Below are 21,592 nucleotides of genomic sequence, written 5' to 3' on the forward strand. Positions count from 1 at the left end.
GTTGCTCACGGCATAAGCATTCTGCTTTCTGTTAACTAGATTTAGACGTCCCTCTTGTCGCACGATCACGTGGAATTCGCTCCGATTTACAGTTTATGTATCTATGATAAATATCAGGCTAGAAAATAGTAATATATTTTCTATGTTAAAAAAAAAATCGATACGATGAAATTGGATAAGTCAAAAGAAATGACGAAAGAAGTTGCAAGCGCTTATGGACACTGCCCATATGTAATTTATGATTATTATATTTGTCTACACACAAAAAACAATGATTGTATTTGTTCGCCATATCTAACATATGTGATAGCATTTAAATTTAAACATGCAAAATCCCCCGTTCAATGCTTCCATCACAACACGCTTATCTTTTTCAATTCTTCCGGATAAGCTTCAGTAGAGGAGTTATTCTTTGTTAACAATAGTACCCTATCAATCCTATTAACCCTTGGGCCATGATATCACACTTCTTTATTATTTGAATTTTAAACAATTATTTGACTAAAAAACAATGAATACATTATTAATTTTTAATAATAAATCTTAAGACAATAAAATAAATTTTTATTTTTATTTTTTGCCTGAAAACTAAAACCTGAAAAACACCTATTTTTATTTTGGGAATCTAAAAGTTGGCTAAACAGCCGTAGGCACTTGAAATCGGATGTAAAAAATTTCGTAGATATCATAAAAAAACATTTTTATCGAAGGTCGTATGCAACTAGAAAAGCCATTTTACCAAAAGATGACGCCATTACCGAAAATCATCGAAAGGAGACTGGTGTTGCTGCTGCTGAGAAACGTCGAAAGGAGACTGCTGCTGCCACGACGAACCTCCAGCCTGGTCAGGAGGTGGTGGTCTGGCCATTGCCGTCGGTGTAAGACGTGGGCATGGATCCTGTTGTTGAGAAACCTGCGGACGCCGTTGCTGCTGCATGGAGGGGCGCGATGGCATCTCTGACGACGGTGCTGAACGACGTCCGACGTACGGCTGCCCGTAATAGCCGCATAGATTCCTTGTAGCTTCTCCTCCAAACGCCTCACCCAGGACAATTGCTGCTCCCGCGGTAGAAGAGTCCCGATGGATAGGGAACGCAAGTATCCACCGAGGTCCGCATGAAGATCGGTTGTTAAGCAGCCTGCAAAATCCTCACTAGTAGGAAAAAGGCTATAGGGGCTCGACTAATGCCAGTGCACGCGGCTGCTCTTTGTAGAAGGGAGCAGAAAAAAAACACGCGACTAGTAGTGAAGTAGTGGCAGCGGGCGGCCAGATATTGCACGCGACTAGTAAGTGGGCTCCACCTGCGCCTGGGTACAGAACTTATCCGCAACGTGCGACACTATCTGCACGCGACTGGTATGAACTTATCGGTCGCGTGCACCGTCGGCCGCACGCTGCCACTAGTTCACGACTGAGTGGAGCGACAAATAGTGGCAGCATACCCCCGTTCAGCCCGCTACTGTTATATTGACTTAAACCAAAATTACCAGATGCACATTGCAGTTCCCCCCTCCGGCCAGCAGTTCACAAATCCGCCGCGCCCCGCCAATCTCTCTGGACGACCGCGCGCGCCACGCCTCAGACCCCCGCCGCTCCGCGCCTCGCCGTCGCCGGCTGCCGACCGCGCCGCGCCTCCTTGTCGCCGACCACGCCGCACCGCGCCTCCTTGCCGCTGACCACGCCGCGCCTCGCTCCCTCACCCGTCCCCACCCGGTATGCACTGCACGCCCTTCACCTGTTCGATGAAATGCTCGTATGAGTTGCCGATTGCATTGTATATGTTTGATTGGCTGCGGTGATTACGTACATAGATATGCTTGATGTTTTATAGGAATATGAGTTGCTGATGTTTTGTCAGAATGTTAATTAATTTCCATTTCGACAAATTTCTAGAACTCTGTATGTCCATTTTTAGCAAAGGTCATGTCAAATTTTTCAGTGATTTTCTTTTTTGAATACTAATAATTTTCAATTTTGATTAGTTAGCCATGTCGTTTTGCTGAAAACTCAATGACGTTGTCGCCGGGTCCTCTTCAAGCGGTTCGCATGGAGCCGAGGAAGAAAATGCAGACACGGTCCACACCCTCCGAGAAGAACTTAATGTAGTTAAGCAAGAATTGGCGACCCTGAAAGCAAACATGGCCACCATTGTCGAAAACCAAGTGGAAAATAGGGTAAACGGCACCCTTCCTATCTTGATCCAGTCGGTCGAAGATTGGATTGCCGGAGGTCGACAAAGGCCACATCCCAAGTACCAAGGGTCTACCGAGGCGTCTGGTTCTGCCGAGCCTGCAACACATGTGGCGTCAGATCAGCGGCGGAGGCAGGAAAATTGTTTGAGGGGGGCCGATCAAAGAAGACAACTCACAAATGTGGAAAAAATCCCAAAAATCGAAACAAGTGGCAGCAAAATATTTGTTTCATTGATTATACCACGATCTGCTGAACAATTTTCCAGGGCAAAAGGATGTACAATTGCATCCAAAGGTATAATTGGTGCCTCCCCATGGGGGCTTCACATGGATTTGAGCTTCTCAGCCACAGGATGTTGTTAGTTGAAGCATCTCAGCCGTCTATTTTAGGTAAGATTTTTTCACTGCCCACTAGATCAAGACATGAAACGGTGAGGTTCTACCCGCCTGCCACTGCATGCGGGCCCTTCTTCTGGATGGTCCACGCTGTCAATTGCTTGGGTGGTTTGTGTGTGGGTTGCATAGCCAATCCGGCGAGACGAGAGGTCGCGCAGCCAATCCTGCGAGAGGAGAGAACCTTATCCCCACGCCGCTGCCCTCCCGTGCCCAGCCGCAAGCCTCCAATCCCCTCCCATCCATGTTCCTCTCCTCCGCAAGCCGCCGCCGCTCAGCCGCCGCTTGCGCCGCCACCTCGCTGCGCCGCCTCCTCCTTCGCATCAGCGCAGTGGCCCTCCGCGTCCTCCTCCTCCCACGCCCAATTTCTCCTCTTCCCGCATCCTCTCCCAACCATGGCGCTGTCGCCATGGACCTCGTCGTTGCCACCATAATCCTCGGCACGGAAGGAGCGTGGGCAACCAGGTGTGTGCGCCGTCGCGCTGGAAGGAGACGCCGCTGCGCCGTCCTCGTCCCCCGGCGACCGGGGCGTCCATCAGCACACAGAGGCACATGGACAGAGGAGGAGGCCCGCGTCCTTGTCCCCGGGCGATAGGCCCGCTGGGATCCGTTCGTGACGTCGCTGTCGTCCTCAACCTTGGCGTGCCGAGCTCCAACGTCTCCATCCATGGCTCTTCTCCATCAAGCACGCGCCGGAAGACCTCGTGACACCAGCCGGCGGTCGGCGCGGGGACAGCGGACGGACGGTGAAACGCTCTCCCGCCCGGCCATGGCGGCATCCGGCGACGATGGGCGGCTGCTGGGCAGCTGAGGACCTCTCCATTGCGGGCCCGGTGGCTGGCCAAGCTCCACCTCCTCCATCCCTGCTCGACGACCTCGTCCTGAGCACAACGGAGCACAGGTCGCCGGGATGGATGTTGCAGCGGCTCATCGTCTTTCTCCCGCCGCCAGCCCCGTCCCTCTGCCTCCCCCTTTGGTTAGATTAACAGGAAGCACATGCACTTGATCTCAGGTCTCTCTTAGTTTACTCCTTATGCCCTTATTCCTGCAACTTTGTTTGATTGGCATGTTATTACCTACAGAATGTTTCAGAGATTTCCCCTTTGGTTAGATTAAAAGGAAGCACATACACTTGATCGCAGGTCTCTCTCAGTTTACTCCTTATGCCCTTATTCCTGCAACTTTATTTGATTGGTATGTTATTACCTAGAGAATGTTTCAGAGATTTCAGTGATGTTTGCCTAAATAGGAGCACTTGACTATGGATTTGGATGGTGTGATTAGTAAGATTTATAGATCTATTAGGTTATAATTAGGTCTGGTTATACTAATTTAGCAAATTGTTTAGCTTATAGATGTATGGATTTGGATGATAGTGGATGTATGCTTGATAGCTAACTGATGGATCCCCGCAGTTGTTTTATTCGCAGGGCATGCTTTGTGTCATATTTGTGTCGTGCAGATAGATGGGCATGTAAAGACCATTTGGATGTTGGTCGTCCCTACAACACACCAGCAAGGTAGCAAGCCCTCCTTCCTCGATTGCTTCTCATGTGTCCCTCATGGCTCTCTTTTATTGTTTTTTGTGCAATGCATGCTTCAGTCTTCAGAATGGGAGTAAATGATAGGTTTGGGCAATGGTAATACCTATTCAATTTTCTACTTTTGTTATATTATACTAGCAAAAGTGCCCGTGCGTTGCACCGGGATAAAGTGAAACTCAAACGCTCTAGCGAATTCTTCTCCTCTTTGTCACCATGTACGAAGGTGGTCATTTTTTGTTTGTTTGTGAAAAGTATTATTAATCATAAGAAGATGAGCTTGTGAGGTCCTCGTATCACCCACTTGTGACACCACACACTTTTAGTGATTTTGGAAGCAACCTCTATGTAACTTAAATTTTTTGCATGCTCCATCTTCGTGGACTTTTCATGATATTGGGCAACACCCTTTTTAAAAAACCAGGTCACTTTTTTTTTTTTGCTTAAAATCGATTGACCCTTCTAACCCTAGTCTATCTCTATTACACCATTTTAGCCTACCTGGACCTGGGGCTTGCTTCCTCTTAATCGTTCAGCGGTGCTCGTCACATGGGGCTTTGCTTCCTCTCCATTGTCCTTCTCCACACAGGACTTCTTTTAATTATGTATACATGCACCATGCAGGTGGCAGCTTGCTACTCCTTGTTGATTTCTGAGTCACCTTGTGTCCAAGTAACTCACAAATGTATATAAACCGACCGAATTGAGTGTAAGAAAGCAAGATGGAACTAAAACATAAGTATATATAATCTGTTGAAATAATAACTCGGTTTCTCCAATACATCAATTGTGGTACATTGCACAGAAGGTGGAAAGTTGTGGGCCAGTGTATGTGAGCTGGGTTGGGCCTTGCACGTGAACACGATCGGATCTAACTTTTGTGGCGGAACGTGCTGTCACCAGCGATCCAAAACGAAACGAATTTCACGATCAGACAACAGTTTTTTTTTAGAAGTCGATCAGGCAACAGATGGAGAATGATTTTGAGGGGTGCTCCTATTCCTCCTTTTTTGAGTAGTCCTATTCCTCCTATTCGGCGCTCAATGCATGTGTTAGGGCACCAATGCTTTAAAGAAGTGCCATATGGGCCGGCCCACCGCTCCTCCATCACCTCCATAGTCTAGATTTCCTTTGCCGCTGCTGCAGCAGCTGCTCGCCCATGCAGCTGCCGCCTGCTCTCACCTCCCGCGGCCGGTGGCACTCCTGCGCCACAAATGGAAACTGCGTGCTCTCACCTCTCGCGGCCGCCGGCGCTCTTGCGCCGCCCCTGCTCGAGCCATGACCACCGTCGGCCCAACATTCCATCTACCCCCCCCCCCCCCCCATTTTATGTAGCTCCGACGAGGTTTTCGCAGGACCACCCGAACTCTAACTCGCCGACCACTACACCCCCACCCTAAACCCTAAGGTTTTCTTCCTTACCTCCGCCTGCAACACCATAGCCAGCCGTGCCATCCATGTCTCCGGTGAAGTCTATTCCTCGCCCAGCCAACGACGCCATGGCTAGCCGCATCGTCCCCGTCAGCAGCAAGGTTCTTCGGCCGTTACTGCGCATCATCTTCTTCCTCTCCAGCCGGTGCGACACGAGAATGGTGGGCCGGCCTATTGCGTCAGATGGGGCACGCGTCGACCAGCTAACGAACGCAACGGGCGTCAATTAGGAATTGCCGGTTTTGACGTACCACCATTATTCACGTAACCGGTGATAGAGGCTGTAATTTTTTTCGAAAAATAGGGAATAAAATCTTACTTTTTTTATTAGTAGGTAAAAATAAAAATTAGGAAATTTTCCCATTGGAAGAATAACAAATTAAATTAATCGTGGCCTTATTCTTCCTTTCTACATTCACTTCTTGAGCGCAGCATGATTGCACGAACGGGGCCAACAATAATATAAGCTCATGAAACAGAACAAACCACAAATTTTAGCTAGGAGCATCTCATTAAAATTCAGCGAGCAATCAATCAGTAGTACAATTCAGCAGTCAGTAGTAAATTTCAGCAAGCAAGAGATGGTAAATTTGAGCGAGTAGTAGTAAACTTCAGTAAGAAGCCTTACATATGCGTAAAATTCAGCAATATACTAATTCGACCTCAAATTAACCTTCTCTCTCACTCTTCGTGGGAGTGACCGAGGCACTAAAGCAGCAGCAGCAATCATCTTTGTTCCTCGCTGTAGTTCTCCCCAAAATCCTCGTTACCTTCTCCACTTCAGTCTACACGCCGGTCCTGCGACCCACCCGCCTAGCTCTCCATCCCACATCTTGGTAGGCCCGCCTCTCTCCCTGGCCTAGCTAGCACGGCCGTCCCTTCTGGCAGCAAACGCCGTCCAAGGCTGCATCCAGCTGACGGGAGGATAGAGGAGCTCCCCAAATCAAATCGGCCGGCGGTCGCCCCTCCCGTCTTCATGCAGCACCACCTAGCTGACTTTCCCCTTCCTTTCTCTCGGAAGGAGCGTGACAGCAAGATGGGGGCGTTCCTACACCTCTCCAGCATCCACCCCTTTCCTTTTCTTCTCTCTGGCAGGTAGCAGCAGTGCGGTGAGGTGGCCAGGAGCTGCGCCGGCGTCCACGCCATGAAGATCTGAGCCGAACCGGGAGGCCGAGCTTCCCCAATGGGGCGTGACGCGGTTCACGCCTCCCCTGACGAAGGGACCAGCTCTCCCCTGGCGACGGGATCTGCTCGTGGAGACGCGCCTTCCCGAGCAGGAAGGTATTCGGCTCGCGGGCGACGCGCCTTGCGCTCCCCTGCCGACGCGCTTTGCGTTTCCCTTCCGAATCAACCGTGGAGCGCAAGGAGGAGGCTCCCACGGCGGGGAAGCAGAGGAGGACGGAGGCGAGGAAAAAAAAGAACGAATCGGTACACATATGATGGCATTATATGTATTATGCGATTTAGTGGGAGGGCAAAACGGTCTAAAAAATTGTTGGACGAAAATTTTGGCAGAAACCTTAGCTCCTTTATTATTAGGTATAGATTACCCATATGTTGCTACCTATGATGATTTATTTGATTTAGGTACAAATATATATCTTTCTTAGCTAAATATGCTCTTAGTTGTAGAGATTCTGCTATTATTTTATTTAGCTTCAGTTAGTCATGTTTCTCAGATTTTTTTTATGTTGCTTCTTTATGCAGGTTGAGTTAATCAAGGCAAGAGAATGGTAGTTTTTTCAAGTGTTACCGTGTATGCTCGCATAATTTTATTCTACGCTTATGAATTGTCATCTGCTCAACATATGACTCCCTAGGTGATCTTGCGACTTCAGCACTGAACTTCATGTGGTTCCTTTCAGCTTATTGCTGAAAGATTCTAGCTACATTCTTTCGCAGAAAGCCAATGATCATCTCACTTATATTTTTCTAATATTATTTGAAGGAGAGATGCTCAGTTTTGTTATCGGTATTGGGTCTGTGGAAGAGGGTGTCCACGAGCATGATCAAGAATTCAAGATGTTCTTTATATCAACGATAATGGCCCCTATATATTTCATAATTTCAGTATGTCCCCTCCGTATGTATTTCTATCACATGAGCAGTTCAGTGGGTATGAATGTCTCTTCTCAGTTTATTTCTTGGATTTTTACTTGCACATCAGATAGTCACAACCATATTTTAATGTCTGCATATACATGTCATTCTGTCTTAGTGCTGTTTTTTGGTTTATTCATAGCCATATGAATTTTCTGCTTGCAAATCCAGTTGTCCGTTATTTCTATCTTTAGACGATGCAAGACGATCAGGTGATAGATGCCATCGATTTTAAGCTCATGACTGAAACCTCCTCCAGGACAATCCACCTTCTCCGTATTCCTTTTTTTTGTTGAATACATTGTTGCTTAATCGTTTTTTAGGGTCATGGTGTGGAGCTTGCAGCTGATGTGTTCGACATGTACAATAGATACTCTGCCTACTGTATTTTATTTTGTGTTCCAGGCTGCAAATTAGCCTACACCTTGCACAACAAGAACATTTTAATATATGCAATTTTTTAGTTCTGCTTTTGTGATTTCTTTGAAACTGAAACTAATTTGCATTTATATCTTATTAAGTTATGGTAACCAGTCATTTCTTGCATTATATTGTTACTCATCATTTGCCTCGTGTGCGACTTGTTCACAGTGATGCTATGTTATATTTCTCCTATTTAAAGTACAAAATAATGCGTTGAAATATATGCCATTACTCTCTGTTGTTATCACTTGTCCTGTTAGCCTTTCTTTTATTTTGTGATTGTTCACTCATCCATATAATAGTTTAGTCCTTACATGATTCCTGTTTCGCTCACGTCCCTAACAAAGAATAAGTGGAAGAAAACATTTAAAAGCACCTTAGGTAATATTGAGGCTAATTCATATGGTCAGGTGATTGTCCTCCCTCCGCTGCCAGCGGTGCATAGCGCGCTGGACTCCATACGAATACATTATTCATGCAATTTATGATTTAATCTTGAAGAAGAGAGGATGATTCTACACAGTAGTCACTGGGGTGAATAGCATCATGTAGATGTGTTGATACATATTTTTTTACAATTTACACCGAAGATTAGGTACTGATTAGATAATTGATTTGTAATCTGGTAGACACAAATGGTGTTGTGCTAAAACAAATAAACAAAATTTTAATTATTCAATTGTAACATTGCATTGAATTCTTCCTTTCAGGGTTCCCCTACTCAGTAGGTGGCAAAGAAAGATCAACTATTCATTGGAACCTATTTCAAAAGCATCTGCTTCAGCAGGACACTGTATATTTGGAGTTAGAGGAGGTAATTAAAAGAATACTTCTTGGTCATTTGCTCCTGTGAAAATGCAAGTTTTGTCTCCAGTTTTAAGACTAGATTAAGAACTTGAGAGTTAAAGCATATATTGGCTCTGTTACCCGTCTTGCTATTAAATACTACTTAGTTCTTAATAACTTTACGTCTTCCATACTATGAGCTATCGACCATCTTAGTTCAGACATTTAAGTTATGTACGCTCCCAATGCATGCACTCGGACATTATTTTTATAGCTAAATGCTCCTGTTAAAGTTGTAGTACCTTACTGTATGCTTATTTGCAGTAGCTAATGGTTTGAGTGTGTCTATGTACGTAGATTCGAGATGATAGCCTCCTATACTTCCGTACTTTATACTAAGATGTTCTTACATTTTTCTGCAACAAAGAAAATACAATCTTGCTTAGTTTGACATGTTTTGGTGGCCTGTAGCTGTCATGTAGTGCAAATTTCTGCCGGGTTTAAAATTCTGCTTTGTTCTTCATAAGCATTAAGCTTTGATGTAATTTTATTATAGAATGGTTGCCATCTTATGCTCCGTAACTGAATGTACTTGAACTTTAAACACGAAATATGATAGTCTATATTCAGGCTCCTATAAATGATCTGAGAAAAATATTCATATAGTGTTCCAACGAAAGTTGTTTCATTGCTAAATAGATAAATCCGTTCATATTTATCACTAGAGCCTCTAACAAAAAAATCATTTTGGTGAAATGATCAATGGTTCGTACATTTTCTTACTAACCTACGCAACAATTTCAGTATGCCTAGATGGCACATATATTCAGGAGCATTGTGAGATTCGATTTTTAAAAACATTAGCTTACTGATCTGTCCATGGTCTGGCTTTGTAGATTTTCTTTGTTGCACCACAAAATTAAGATGGTGATTACGATTTTCTTTACTGCAATACAAAATTAAGATGGTAATTAATACCAAGTTGTTTGTCAGGCAAACCAGATCACGGATGAGCAGTTCTATTTGCCAAAGTCAGGGGCAGACACTTGCTATGGTTGGTGTCTACTAAAGCCAGGGTTCGCACATGGGCAGTTCTATGTTGCCATCTCAAGAGTGATATCTAGGAAAGGATTGAAAGTACTTGCACATGAATCCGGGGTGCCAACCGTAGAAACAAGGAATATAGTATATAGAGAAGTCGTTGGTCATCTCTAAGTATGTTAGCTCACATGTAGTTTTCTGCATTTTTCTATGCATGCATCCTCTGCATTTGATTGATTAAGTGATGTCTTCCATCGTTTCTTTTTGCTCGAGTTCACTCTCTACTGAATACACAAGGTTCCATGCTGTCATTCTTAGCTTGGAGTTTTTGGTGGCAAGTGACTTAGTATTGCTGATCCTGGGTGCAAGTGTCGCCCAGTAGTGTCTGGTGGACCTTTTGTGATTATGTGTTCTGTTTGTATGAATACTATTGAGTTGTTTCAAGTGCGACGTTTAGGTTTAAACATGTTGGTTTGGTTCATGCTGATGCTATTCTACATGGAACACTTCCTGTCTAAATACTACTGTGGTAACTCTGTATATACTGTATAATTCGAGAACTTCCATTGTATACACAGAATAGGAACTAATCATCTAAATCAATTACAGGATCAGGATCATATGCGAGTAATCAGCTCAAAATTTCTACAGCTGCCGGTTCTGGTTTTTCAGTATCTGAACTAATAGGGGATGGTTCACTTGCACACACAATGTATTTAGTCTAGATGAATGAGCCGTGTACTCAGTTCCCTATTCCCTGTAAATGTTGTATGTCAAGGTATCTCACCTCATCCAGACAACAACCTTGAGCCATAGTAAGATCACTAGCATCATATCTACTATTTTATTGCTATAAAATCAAACATTCATGCAAATGTTGCCATATATCCTGGCATATGTAAATTTTTAATCTTCTCTTGTATATAGATAGTCAGCCATGCTCTCTTTAGCTTGCTTTTTTTCTTTTTTTTCTTTGTTTCTTGTATATATCTACTTTTTTGGTGAGGAAATAAAATTTTACTGTGGGGCTTTTAATTAGGGTTTGATATTGTGAGCAGTCTACTCAAAATGCTAAAGATAATGAGCTTAGTCGCGTGAGCATTCAGAACTTAGCAAAGATTGTGTGCTTCCCCTTTTATGAATTATGATACATGGTTCATGGTATTAATTATAACTGAAAAAATGAGTGTATTAAACATGAACATAAATGGATGGGAGGGTGCTAAAACTGCATATGTATGGTGTTCCTATTTGCTCCGTGAACATGAACATACTTCCATGATAAATATTGTTGCAATAACGGTTTTCCTTTTCTCCGTTTGTAGTCTGTAGTGGTAAACTGCAGTACGCTGCCATTAAATTATGTTAGCTTCAAATAAATTTGATGCTGATGTGATATATGTCCGAGTTGCCCTTCTCATGATATTATAGTATATACCTATAAGGTTGACTTTGTTAGTTTTATTATTTCTGGAACATGATCGTGGATTTTGGATTGCTAATAAGGCAATTGTTCCATTTTGCAGCGTTGTATTGGGAGTTGGAAGGAATTGCATATGAGACTACATACATGTGCTGCCTAACTGGCGTGGATTTCGCTGTTGTCATGATCCGGATGTTGCCACCACTAACTGGACATCTGGACATCTGGCCGTGAGCAGATTTGTTGTCTTCAAATACGGCTAAATGTGAGCAAAACTATCAAACATTAGTTCTTGAAGTAACAATCTGGAACAGTGTTCATGGTTCTTACATTTACTATCTAAATTGTGTTTTCTCTATGTTGTCTTTGCTGTTGGGGGATCGGTTAATTTTTGAGTTAAATAAAAAAGGTGATGCAAACAAAAAAGTGTGCCTTCCTCTATGTTTCTCAAAGATTTACTATAAAACACATGCATGATTTTCAACACCTTTAGTCTATAAAGTAAATGTATCCTCTCCTCTCATTGATTCAGATATATTCTGGAGATAATAGCTTCTGTTGTGGGCATATGAACACACACGGTTTCAGTTATAGTGTCATCACACAGCGGCAATAGGTAGTGTCATGTTGATGTGAGAATTTAAGAGAGAGAGAGGTGGGAAGCTAATTAAATGCAGACTTTTAGAGGAGATGAATAAATGTCGTAGTGTATATGGGCAGTGACACTATTTATAGATTATTTTGATCAGACAGCTAGGGTAAAAAGGGAATCTACTTATGCAAACAATAATTTACTTTACACAAGATAATTTCTAGAGCACGTTAAAATTGGCCTATGCATGTGACCAATCCATCTCAGTGTGTTGTTTTGTGCATTCTAGATGTATTGCTAGAAAATATTCAAGATGAGGTTACCGACTGATCAAAGAAAAAGAGACGAGTTTAATCTATTCAAGTTTTTTGTGCATTCTATTTTGGTGAAACAGTTACTAGAAGAACCTGTATTCCTAAAACTAAAGAATATTATTGCGGCAGATTTCGTGACTACTTGACTTGGTTTTTTGTTCATAGTTATTTACCTTGGTGCTAAAATTCACAATGGCCTTATTATTCAATGAAATACGACAAGGAGCAGAGGGGCGGGTTCAATGCCCACTTCCATTTAGTGAAACACAGGTATTGGATGTTCTCTGCTTTGTTTTTCCATATATTTATGATCACCCATGTATTGTTGGTTCTTCAATTTCCTTATTAGGCAAGATATTGTCATCAGTGCATACATTAACTTAGAACATCATGTTCAAGCTTAGCACCTGCGAATTTAGACATGCTATCAAGATTATTTGATCTAATTTATTGCTTTTCTCTAGCACAAATGATAATCCGCCACTTAGACAGTTTACTACTTTTTCGTCATATATTGCACGCTTTCCTTATTCCCTAGTGAGACTACCTTGCGGACTCTTCTTTTCCTATTCTTGCACTCCATTGATATTTTGTTATTATGAATTTTATATTGGTAGACAAATTACTTAGTTATTAAATTTGATGTAGGCTAATTTTGAACTTAAAATTTAATATATCAGCAGCATAAGTTGATATATTTGTTACTTGCATTTCTTCTAAATCCTAATGTTTATGCGGCGACGGTAATCTGCTCTTGCTTGTGCGCTATAGTTTTCATTTTTTTATCTATTCAGAGAGATTGTTCGTGGATTTTTTTTTATGTATGCTTAAATCCCGTACGAGGTGGTTTGATCCCACCAAGATTCTTTAGTTCTCGGAACCACGCCAAAATTCAACAGCATGGACATTCCAAATATTGTAGAATGAACAACTGGATTCTTTATGGGAATTTGATATAAAGCCCCAGCAGTGTTTGTACATGTCCCTTCGCTAACCCATATTCTATTTGAGCTATTTTTAGGCATACATAGCCCTCAAAGAAGTCTAATATCGAGACATGAGCCAAGAAGAATAAAATCTAACTTATCATCTCCGTATGGGGTTGGTGCCAGACAACCCTTTCAGCTGGCCTATTTATCTTTTGTTTGTTTCAGGCTCCACGTGATACCAACATCTGATTCAATCTTTGCTTCTTTTTAGGGGTCTTAGCTTTTAGGGTTGTAAAGTTCTTTCTTCTGCAGAAACTCAATTTGGCTCCCGGGTGCGTATGATCCCTCTACCATAAAAACATATTTTCAAGTGTTAGAAAATTTAGATAAATTTTTTTACATGTACATCTCCATAATATATGTGTGTTCGTCAAGTTTCACGAAAGAAATGATATTTTTGTAGTCTACGTGAAAAAGAGAAAATTTATCTTGTGACAAGTTTTTGTTTTAGCACCGAATTTTGTCTTTTTTACACACGCCACACGACAACTCGTTTTTTCACGAAACGACTTTGTGAGCGCGTAGCACATGAAGATGTACGTGTAAAATTTTTGTTTCAAATTTTTGGACATTTCAAAATGTGTCTAATATGCATTTCAAAATAAAGGGAGCATACGCTCCCATGTGACAAAACATCACTCCCCTTTCTTCTTCTGTGTTCTTCACATTCCATAGACTACAAAAAATATGTGTTACACCTTTTATGGTCGTTTGGCACATCTGAAGTGGGGACCGGTGAAACATCTATATCCATTTGTTCCTGTTATGTGTGATATATAAACCCTACATTCTCTACATCGACTTGTATGCCTAACATAGTGACTTACAAGGTGCTAAAGTAGCTGAAATTCAATTCGGTTCCCGGGTGCATATGCTTCCTCTATTAAAAAATTATATTTTGAAATGTTGAAATTTTTTAACAAAAAATTCTACATGTACATCTCGACAATATACGTGCATTCATCAAGTTTCGCGAGGAACCAATATTTTGTATGGTCTATGTAAAAAAGAGAAAAATATTTTCTGAAAAGCCTTATTTTTAGCATTGAATTTTATCTTTTTTACATGCTCCACACGACAAGTCGATTTTTCATGAAGTGACTTTGTCAGCATACCATGTGAAGATGTATGTGCCAAGTTTTTGTTTTAATTTTTTAAAAAATCAAAATATGTGTAACATGCATTTCAAAATAGATGGAGCATATGCTTCCATGTGCCAAAACACCACTCCCACTTATGTATTTGCGATGCACATGTATTGCTAAGAGTGCTTGTTCTCTCATACTGTAAGTGCTTTACAAGATGTTTATCAGTGCAAAAGATTGGCCCGTTTGCCGCTCCTAATCGCTTCCAGTAACTAAGAGTACGAGCTTTTGTAATTATGGAGATTTTTACCTTAATTGTTTCTATTAAACCTAACAAATGTATTACTATTATATTGATAGTTTATTTTAATCGCAGTTATACAAAATGAACATTGGCATCAACTTCACGGGATCGTGCGCCAAGGCGCACATCTAAATCTGTCTGTGATTTGTCAATCTAGCGGTAAGGTGAGCTAATCTTATTGTATTTCTTAACTACATGTTGAGTATTAGAAAAGCTGGATTTTGCTGCATACATCCAGCAGAGAGGCTATGACCTCCATGATGTGGAGACCTATGGAAAGGTTTGCTTCTACTTGAGTAGTAAAATTTGGGTGACACCTGGGCATATTTGTTTCAAAGGTGGTGATCATCATTGTCCAGTAATGCATTGTTCCAGTCCTGAGGGTCCTGGAGAGGGAGCTGGCTGTAACTAAGAATACCAAGGAGGCCTTTTGAGCATACTTCACCCAGGTGACAGACTTTTTGAGCCCTTTGTCTTTTGTGCCTTTTCTTTTTTCACCATCTCTGGTTACTCACTACAACCACCTATGTTCTGTCACCAGCAGGACTACGTTGACATCATGAACGGATGGACCTCGAAGCTGAAGAGGAGCTCTGTGGCAAGCAGAAATGGGGGTTGTTCAGTCACTTTTCGAGGTGATATCGTGGGCATCATCATGGTTTTGTTAATATGAATATATTTTTGTGCTGTTAAGATTTTTCCATGTTTCACCTTGGTCTCAATTGAAAGAGCACATACAACCTTTCTGATGGAATGACAATCTGATATTGTCGTCGTGGTGAACAGACAGATGCCATGGGATGGCTTGAGTTGGGGCCGAATGTGCGCTAGAGGATTCGGGGGAGGGTTTCCGGAAGGGTAGCCGGATGCTTTCCTGAAGAACTTGGCCTTGGCCAGAGGTAGAAGAAGGAGAACACACTAGCTATTTCTCCCTCAGATCTTTCTATTCCTTGATCACAAGAGATTACAGGTTACAAGATCGCCTACAGCACACAACGTCCCCGTGCAAGGGTGTGCCCCTTCTCCTTATATAGGGGAGAGGGTGGCTTACAGGGGAAGAAACCCTAGGAAACCCTAATGGCATCTTTGAACAGACAAACTACTTTACAAAGCCACTTTGGCTACCGGTGACGCTGGCATCTCTTTAATCAGGGGCACCGACATCACCCGGTACCTTTTACGTCACCTTCTGCTCTTGGCGTCAGGGCTTCGTTTAAAGCTGAAATGCTCTGCTCATCCTTGTCCTCTAGCTCTGGAGAGAATCTTTGACCAGCCTTGCCGACGTGTTACAGTGTAGCCTGTACCGGTGCTCCGGTACCTTCTTAGCCGGTGCCGGTATACCCCTCCTGGGATACCGGCATGATTCACTTCGCATAGAACCAACTATTGTTAGCCGGAATAACTTTTAAACCGGTATCTTGATAGCTCAAACCATCCGGTTTGGCATGCCTTTGGCATACCGGGGGTCATCCCCCCAACATTAGTCCCCGAAGCTGGTATAGTCCGGTGGATCCTATCCAACGGACCATGCCAGGTTTCCTTACATTCATGATACCGGTTTAAACCTTCCGGCAACCAGTTCAAACCTCCCGGCGTCTCTGCCGATCTCACATTTTGCATAGTCCAGCGGATTCTATCCGATGGACCATGCCAGGCCCTCATCCGGAGCGTACCGGATTAATCCTTCCGGTTTCCATTTAAACTCATCCGGCCCTTGCCAAATCTGTCCGGTATCTTTGTCATTAAGACCTTCCTTGACGAAGTCGAGAATTTCTCGGGTACAGTGCCTGTCAGTGACATGAGCACTGTGCCTGGCACGACAGTGTCAGAGGTCACTTCCCTTCGACTTCAGCGCCAGCAATTATGACGCCACACCGGATCCTCGCTGCCGTACCGGATCCGTGCGGCCTCCCTGTGGTTTTCCGTCTTCCGCGCGTGTAGCATTGCGCCACGTGGTGGCCCACCAGGCGAACCGTCGTGGCCCAGCGGTTGCCGGCCCACGACCTCCTCTCTCTATTTAAGGGGGCGGTGGTTCCACTTCATCTTCTTCCCCGCATTCGCACTCCCTGAGCACTTCGAGCCCTTGCCCCTGCGCTCCTCTCGCCGCCGGTCGACGCCAAGGTCCTTCTCCCCGTCAAGACTCTGCGAGGAAGCTCCGCCGCGCTCTGCCCCGCAGAGATTCACCGAAGCTCCTCCGCCGCTTCCGTTTCGAGCGCCGCCCCGGCTACTTCCTCTTCTTTCCCATCTCTGTTCTTCTTCGCCGCTTCTCCTGCGACCATCGTCCTCACATCCTCCGCCTCAGGTTAGCCCCAACGCCTCTATATTCTCTCTCTCTTGCTTTCCAGTTCTTGGGCCGATAGGGTATTTATCTTTTCTTTTCCTCTGTTTTTTCTCTTACTCGTAGATCTTCGCGAGCGGGTAGATCCGGGGAAACTTGTTTCTAGATAGACTTGAGCTCCTTTTACCGGTATGTCTTCTGGAGAGTATGTTTCGGATTCTTAAACGCGACAAGACGTGAGCTACCGACAGGCTTGAAGCCGAGATCGGCCAGGATGAACGCCTCCCCTTCGGCCTCCCGAGGCGGAACCGGAAAAGGCCAAGAAGCCAGCAGCTCCAGCCAAGCATCCGGCGCGAATCTGGCGGCAGTCACCCGCGGAGCCTGGAAAGGTTCCGACGTGAAGCAGCCGGAGATTGATTGGTTGTACCGCTCTCGTAGGATACCGGCTGAGGTAGCTTGCCGGCTTCCGCGCGGCGAGGTAGAGCCCGCGCCGGAACCCGGAGAACACGTAGTTTTTTCTGCACACTTCGAGCGCGGTTTTGGCCTCCCGGCCTCTAATTTCTTCCGGGAGTTCCTTGATTTCTACAAACTCCAACCCCATCATCTCCCTGCCAATGCCATTTTCTATCTTTCTTGCTTTGTTTCTTTCATGGAGGCCTACGTAGGTCTCCTTCCCTCAAAAGAAGCTTTCGCTCGCTTCTTTGGCCTTCGGATCAATTCGGTCCAAGGCAAGAACATCCCCAACCCGAAACCTCCGGTTCAGTGCGGCTCTTGCATTATCAGCGCACGCCAGGGGAGCCCCTTCTTCAAATTCTCCGGTCTGGAGTCATGCCGGGCCTGGCAACAGACATTCTTTTATGTGAAGAACAAGGGCACCGCAGATTTTGTCAACCTGCCAGCCTACCTCCCGGGGACGCCTTCGAAAACCAACTGGACGTACAATCCGGGGAACAACCATATTGAAACCAACCGGATTGTTCGCTTCCTGGAGAAACTCAAGAAAGATACCGACATCTGCTCCGATGATATCATCCGGGCGTTTATCTCTCGCCGGGTGCTTCCCCTTCAGCGTCGGGCTCACAAGATGAGCCAAATGTGCGGCCGCCGTGATCCGACAAAGATCACCAGCTTCCAGTTAAGCAAAGAGGACGTAGTCCTCAAGGCTAGGCAAATTTGCCAAACTGAGATGCCGATGGACTGGGAGTGGAGCCTCCTTCCCCTCTGCTCCCAGAATCCCCCAACTGCTGAAAGTAAGAACTGAGCAATCCGGGTTGTTGTTCCGGCATCTTTTAATGTGTTGCTAACCATCTTTTTCCTTTCTTTTTTCAGACCTGCGAGCGCTTTCATTGCTGCGGAGGCACTACAAGGCCCCATCCGCAAGCGTGCCCTGGACCAGGAGGATCCGGATCCTCACGCAGTTGGGCATAAGCACAAGATGGGCAGGACCCATACTTCACGCCCCGGTAAGTTTTCAGCCGCAGCTTCCGGTTCCTTGGTATTTTACTGTTTCGGTACCTTATACCTTGTTTTTCTGCAGATCTCCCCTCAGCCAGCGCCAAACCACCGATTGTGGAGCACGCCACTCCGCTGGAGGCAATGGTTGGCCAGGAGTTCCTGGATAAACTTGCCACCAGGGGCCAGAAGAAGAAAGCTCCGGCACCTGAAGCCGGTACGAGTGATGCTCCTCCCTCCAAGCGCTCCCGGAAGGAGATTGTTGCCGGGAAGGAGGTCACATCCAAGCGCTACCGGAAGCGGGAAATGCCGGTTTCTTCCGGGTAAATTTCCGTTTCCACTTTCCTTTTGTTTTATGACTTTCTTTTTCCGGAAGCTTTTTCTGAACTTTCTCTTTCTTCTTTATCTTTTTAGCCCTCCGCTCAAGATTGCCAAGAGCGCCACTGGCATGAGGCCGGAAGGCTCTGAGGGTGCCGCCAGGGCCTCTCCTCCTCCTCGACCAAGTCCGGTACCATCTGGTGCCGGCAAATCTCCAGCCTCCCCCCGGGGAGGCAACACAAGTGCGGGGCGCGCGGCCCCTGAACTTTCAGATCACCGCGCGGAGGAGGATTTCTCTTCCCCTCCAGAAGCTCAAGACACCGGCGCCATCAACATCGGCGCCGGCACAGAAGATGCCGGGAGGGCGGAACCTCTGGTTCCTCCCGTCCCGGAGAAGAAAACAACTTCCTCCCCCTGTAAGTCTGTGCCGGATTCTTCCGCGCCGGCAAGCTCCTCTGCGGCCACGGATGCACCGGAAGCTCCTGCGCCTCCACCGGCTGCTCCTTCCGGCAAGCCAGCCACCGCCAAGCCTACGCCTCCAGCGCAAGATCCTGCCGCGGTGGTCAGCGCCACCAGCTCTCCTTCCTCCGGCTCGCGGAGCCTCGTGCTACACGCCGGCCGCGCCGCCCTTGTGGCCGGAGAGATGGCATCGGCTCAGCTGGGCCGGATCACCGAGCTCACCCGCGGCGGAGCCGACCTGGGCCACCTCGCCGATTACGCTGAAAAGTGGAATCGAGCGGATCTGTCCCCAGCGACGTTGGGCCTGGGGAAGGACAAGCTGCCGGTAATTGATCCTACCAGCCCCCGGAGCACCGGGTAGCACTTTGGCCGGTTGCGGCGCGCGGTCAAAGAATTTGACACCGCGTGGCACGACGCCAACCACAACGTAGCCGTAAGTTACACAAACTTCACAACCCTTTAAATTTATGCCGGTTTTTACTCTTTTAAGATTATATATATCTTCCCAGTCCCCGAGTTTCGGGTTGAGAGCGCAGCTCTCGGCGCGAAACTTTGTTAGAAAACTAAGAAACCAGCATAGCCAGTCCCCGGGTTCCGGGTTGAGAGCGCAGCCCGTAGCACGAAACTTTGTCCATACCGGCATCTTCTTACCGGAACCTTTTCACTTGAACAGAGCACCTTGGACACCCGGAAGCATCTCTTTGAAGAGCTTCTGTGGGAGCACCGGGAGCTTTCCGAAGCCCACAGCAAATGCCAAGGTTAGTTTCTTTTTACCGGTTGCTTCTTTCTACCGGTTGCTTCTTTCTTTAAGTACTTATATAAACTCTTTGCACGCCAGCTGTGCCGGAAACCACCATCAAGGACCTCTCCGACTAGCTCGCCACGCTCAAAGGTATCATTCCCTCTCCGGTTGGTTTCCGCTTTTTTAATCTACCGGTTTATTTTTGTTAACACTTTGCTTCCGGATTGCAGCTGAAAAAGAGCAGCTCGCCAAGGAGCACCAACAAGCTCTGGATGCTCAAAGGAAAGTTTCCGCTGAGCTGAAGGATAAGCTCATGGAGTCTGAAGTCCGGCACTCGCAAGAGCTCAAGGATGCCAAGGCTGCCGCTGAAATAAAGTTGGACGACACCTTGAAGGAGTTTACCGACTCCAGCGCGGTGCTGCGGGCGGAGCTGGAAGAGGAGAGCAAGGCGCGAAAGGCCGCAGAAGAACGGATCAACGCCCTCACCACAGACCAGGCTGCATATGACCGGTTGGTCATGCAGGCCGATGCCCTGGCCTTCAGTAAGTCTTTTTTCTTTTCTCTTGCTTAAAAGCTTCTCTCTTTCCGGCAAGATCTCTTTATATTTTTGTTCCCTTTATCTTTTCTGCTTACAAGCTTTTTTCCTATCTTACCGGCAACATTTTCTTATACCGGTTCTCTTTTCTTCTTCTTTCCGCATAGCTCTTTCCGGATTCACAGGTGCATGCTTCCAAGAAGGTGGCGGAACGCAGGGCTGAGCAATCCATGCCCAATCCGGATGCGCCCTGGGACGCCTATGACCACCTTGTGGCATTGGCTGCCCGGATCTGCCACATGAGAGCTGTGGACCGGCACCTGGTCGAGCTGCCGGAGAGGGCCATAGAGATTTTCAAGGTCCTGTGGCCAGGGGAAGCCATACCGGTGAATCTGACACTTGTCTCGGATCGCCTGAAGGATGCTTGCCGGAGGCTCCGGGAATGGAAATGCTCAGCGGCCCGTGCCGGAGCGGATGCGGCACTACGCATCGCCTGCTCCTGGTATGAAGATCTGGATCTGGATGCTTTCCATAGCCTCCGCGGCGATGCGCCCACGGACACGGATCCGGTCTTGTCCGCCAAGCGCCAGGACCGCGCCTACCGGATCGCGGAGTTTGCCCAAACGCGCACCTTCATCCCTCCTCCTTCCGGCGTCAGAGACGAAATCTCCGACGACGAAGAAGACGCTGAGGACGAGGAGGATGAAGAAGCCGCAGAAGGCAGTGCTCCTCCGGAACAAGGCGACGCTCCTCCGGAAGCTTCCAAAGCCGGCACGCAGCCCCCGGTTGCTTGAACCTTCTCATTATATGTATCACCTGCTGTCTCAAAACACTGATCGTTAAATTCTACCCCGGTATGCCGGGGTCTATGATGTAAGATAATACTTTGCCGATTTTTTGGCTGTGCTACAACATTTCATGCCGGTAAGCTATACCGGTAATTTATGAAGTTTAAGTTTGTATGCTATCTTAGCATTTTATTCATCGTTTGCTTTTATCCTGCACTGTGAAGATTCCGGAATTGTTTCGGCATCCAATCCGATGCACACTTGGTTCTGTTGCTTTGGCTCTGCCTACCTCTCTGGGTTTTTTGGCGTATGAGTTCCAAAGTTCTTTTGCCAAGCAAGCACTTTCTTGAACTTAGAAATAACTCGAAATTTTGCACAAAAAACCGGTATAACCGGGGTTAGTTA

At 45.8% G+C, this 21,592-nt stretch overlaps 1 protein-coding gene across 36 annotated transcripts; it reads left to right on the forward strand.

Annotated features, from left to right (window-relative positions):
- Nucleotides 1-2,741: 2,741 nt before the first annotated feature.
- On the forward strand, nucleotides 2,742-21,366 carry LOC127344530 (uncharacterized). Of its 36 annotated transcripts, none has more exons than XM_071826526.1 (17): nucleotides 2,742-3,598; nucleotides 3,669-3,728; nucleotides 4,002-4,106; nucleotides 7,266-7,378; nucleotides 7,507-7,674; nucleotides 8,792-8,895; nucleotides 9,861-10,082; nucleotides 10,518-10,723; nucleotides 11,435-11,596; nucleotides 12,403-12,507; nucleotides 14,688-14,779; nucleotides 14,954-15,064; nucleotides 15,157-15,250; nucleotides 18,223-18,356; nucleotides 18,431-18,668; nucleotides 18,760-20,014; nucleotides 20,095-21,366. In XM_071826526.1, exons 13-16 carry the CDS (start codon nucleotides 15,183-15,185, stop codon nucleotides 19,481-19,483), a joined length of 1,164 nt encoding a protein of 387 aa, XP_071682627.1. In that variant the 5' UTR covers nucleotides 2,742-3,598; nucleotides 3,669-3,728; nucleotides 4,002-4,106; nucleotides 7,266-7,378; nucleotides 7,507-7,674; nucleotides 8,792-8,895; nucleotides 9,861-10,082; nucleotides 10,518-10,723; nucleotides 11,435-11,596; nucleotides 12,403-12,507; nucleotides 14,688-14,779; nucleotides 14,954-15,064; nucleotides 15,157-15,182; the 3' UTR covers nucleotides 19,484-20,014; nucleotides 20,095-21,366. The 36 variants fall into 36 exon arrangements, 34 of the variants coding, with proteins under 34 accessions (XP_071682627.1, XP_071682633.1, XP_071682635.1 ...); XM_071826532.1 differs by having other exon boundaries at nucleotides 4,017-4,106; XM_071826534.1 differs by having other exon boundaries at nucleotides 2,742-3,562.
- Nucleotides 21,367-21,592: the final 226 nt, after the last annotated feature.

This window comes from Lolium perenne, chromosome 1 (assembly GCF_019359855.2).
Source record: "Lolium perenne isolate Kyuss_39 chromosome 1, Kyuss_2.0, whole genome shotgun sequence".
Taxonomy (NCBI): domain Eukaryota; kingdom Viridiplantae; phylum Streptophyta; class Magnoliopsida; order Poales; family Poaceae; genus Lolium; species Lolium perenne.

Excerpts from the sequence above, each read along its gene's own strand:
- LOC127344530 (XM_071826528.1), top strand. The coding sequence starts at position 15,183 with ATGGACCTCGAAGCTGAAGAGGAGCTCTGTGGCAAGCAGAAATGGGGG. Across the intron at positions 15,251-18,222 it reads TTGTTCAGTCACTTTTCGAG|ACCTGCGAGCGCTTTCATTG; the intron begins GTGATATCGTGG and ends TTCTTTTTTCAG. Across the intron at positions 18,357-18,430 it reads GACCCATACTTCACGCCCCG|ATCTCCCCTCAGCCAGCGCC; the intron begins GTAAGTTTTCAG and ends GTTTTTCTGCAG.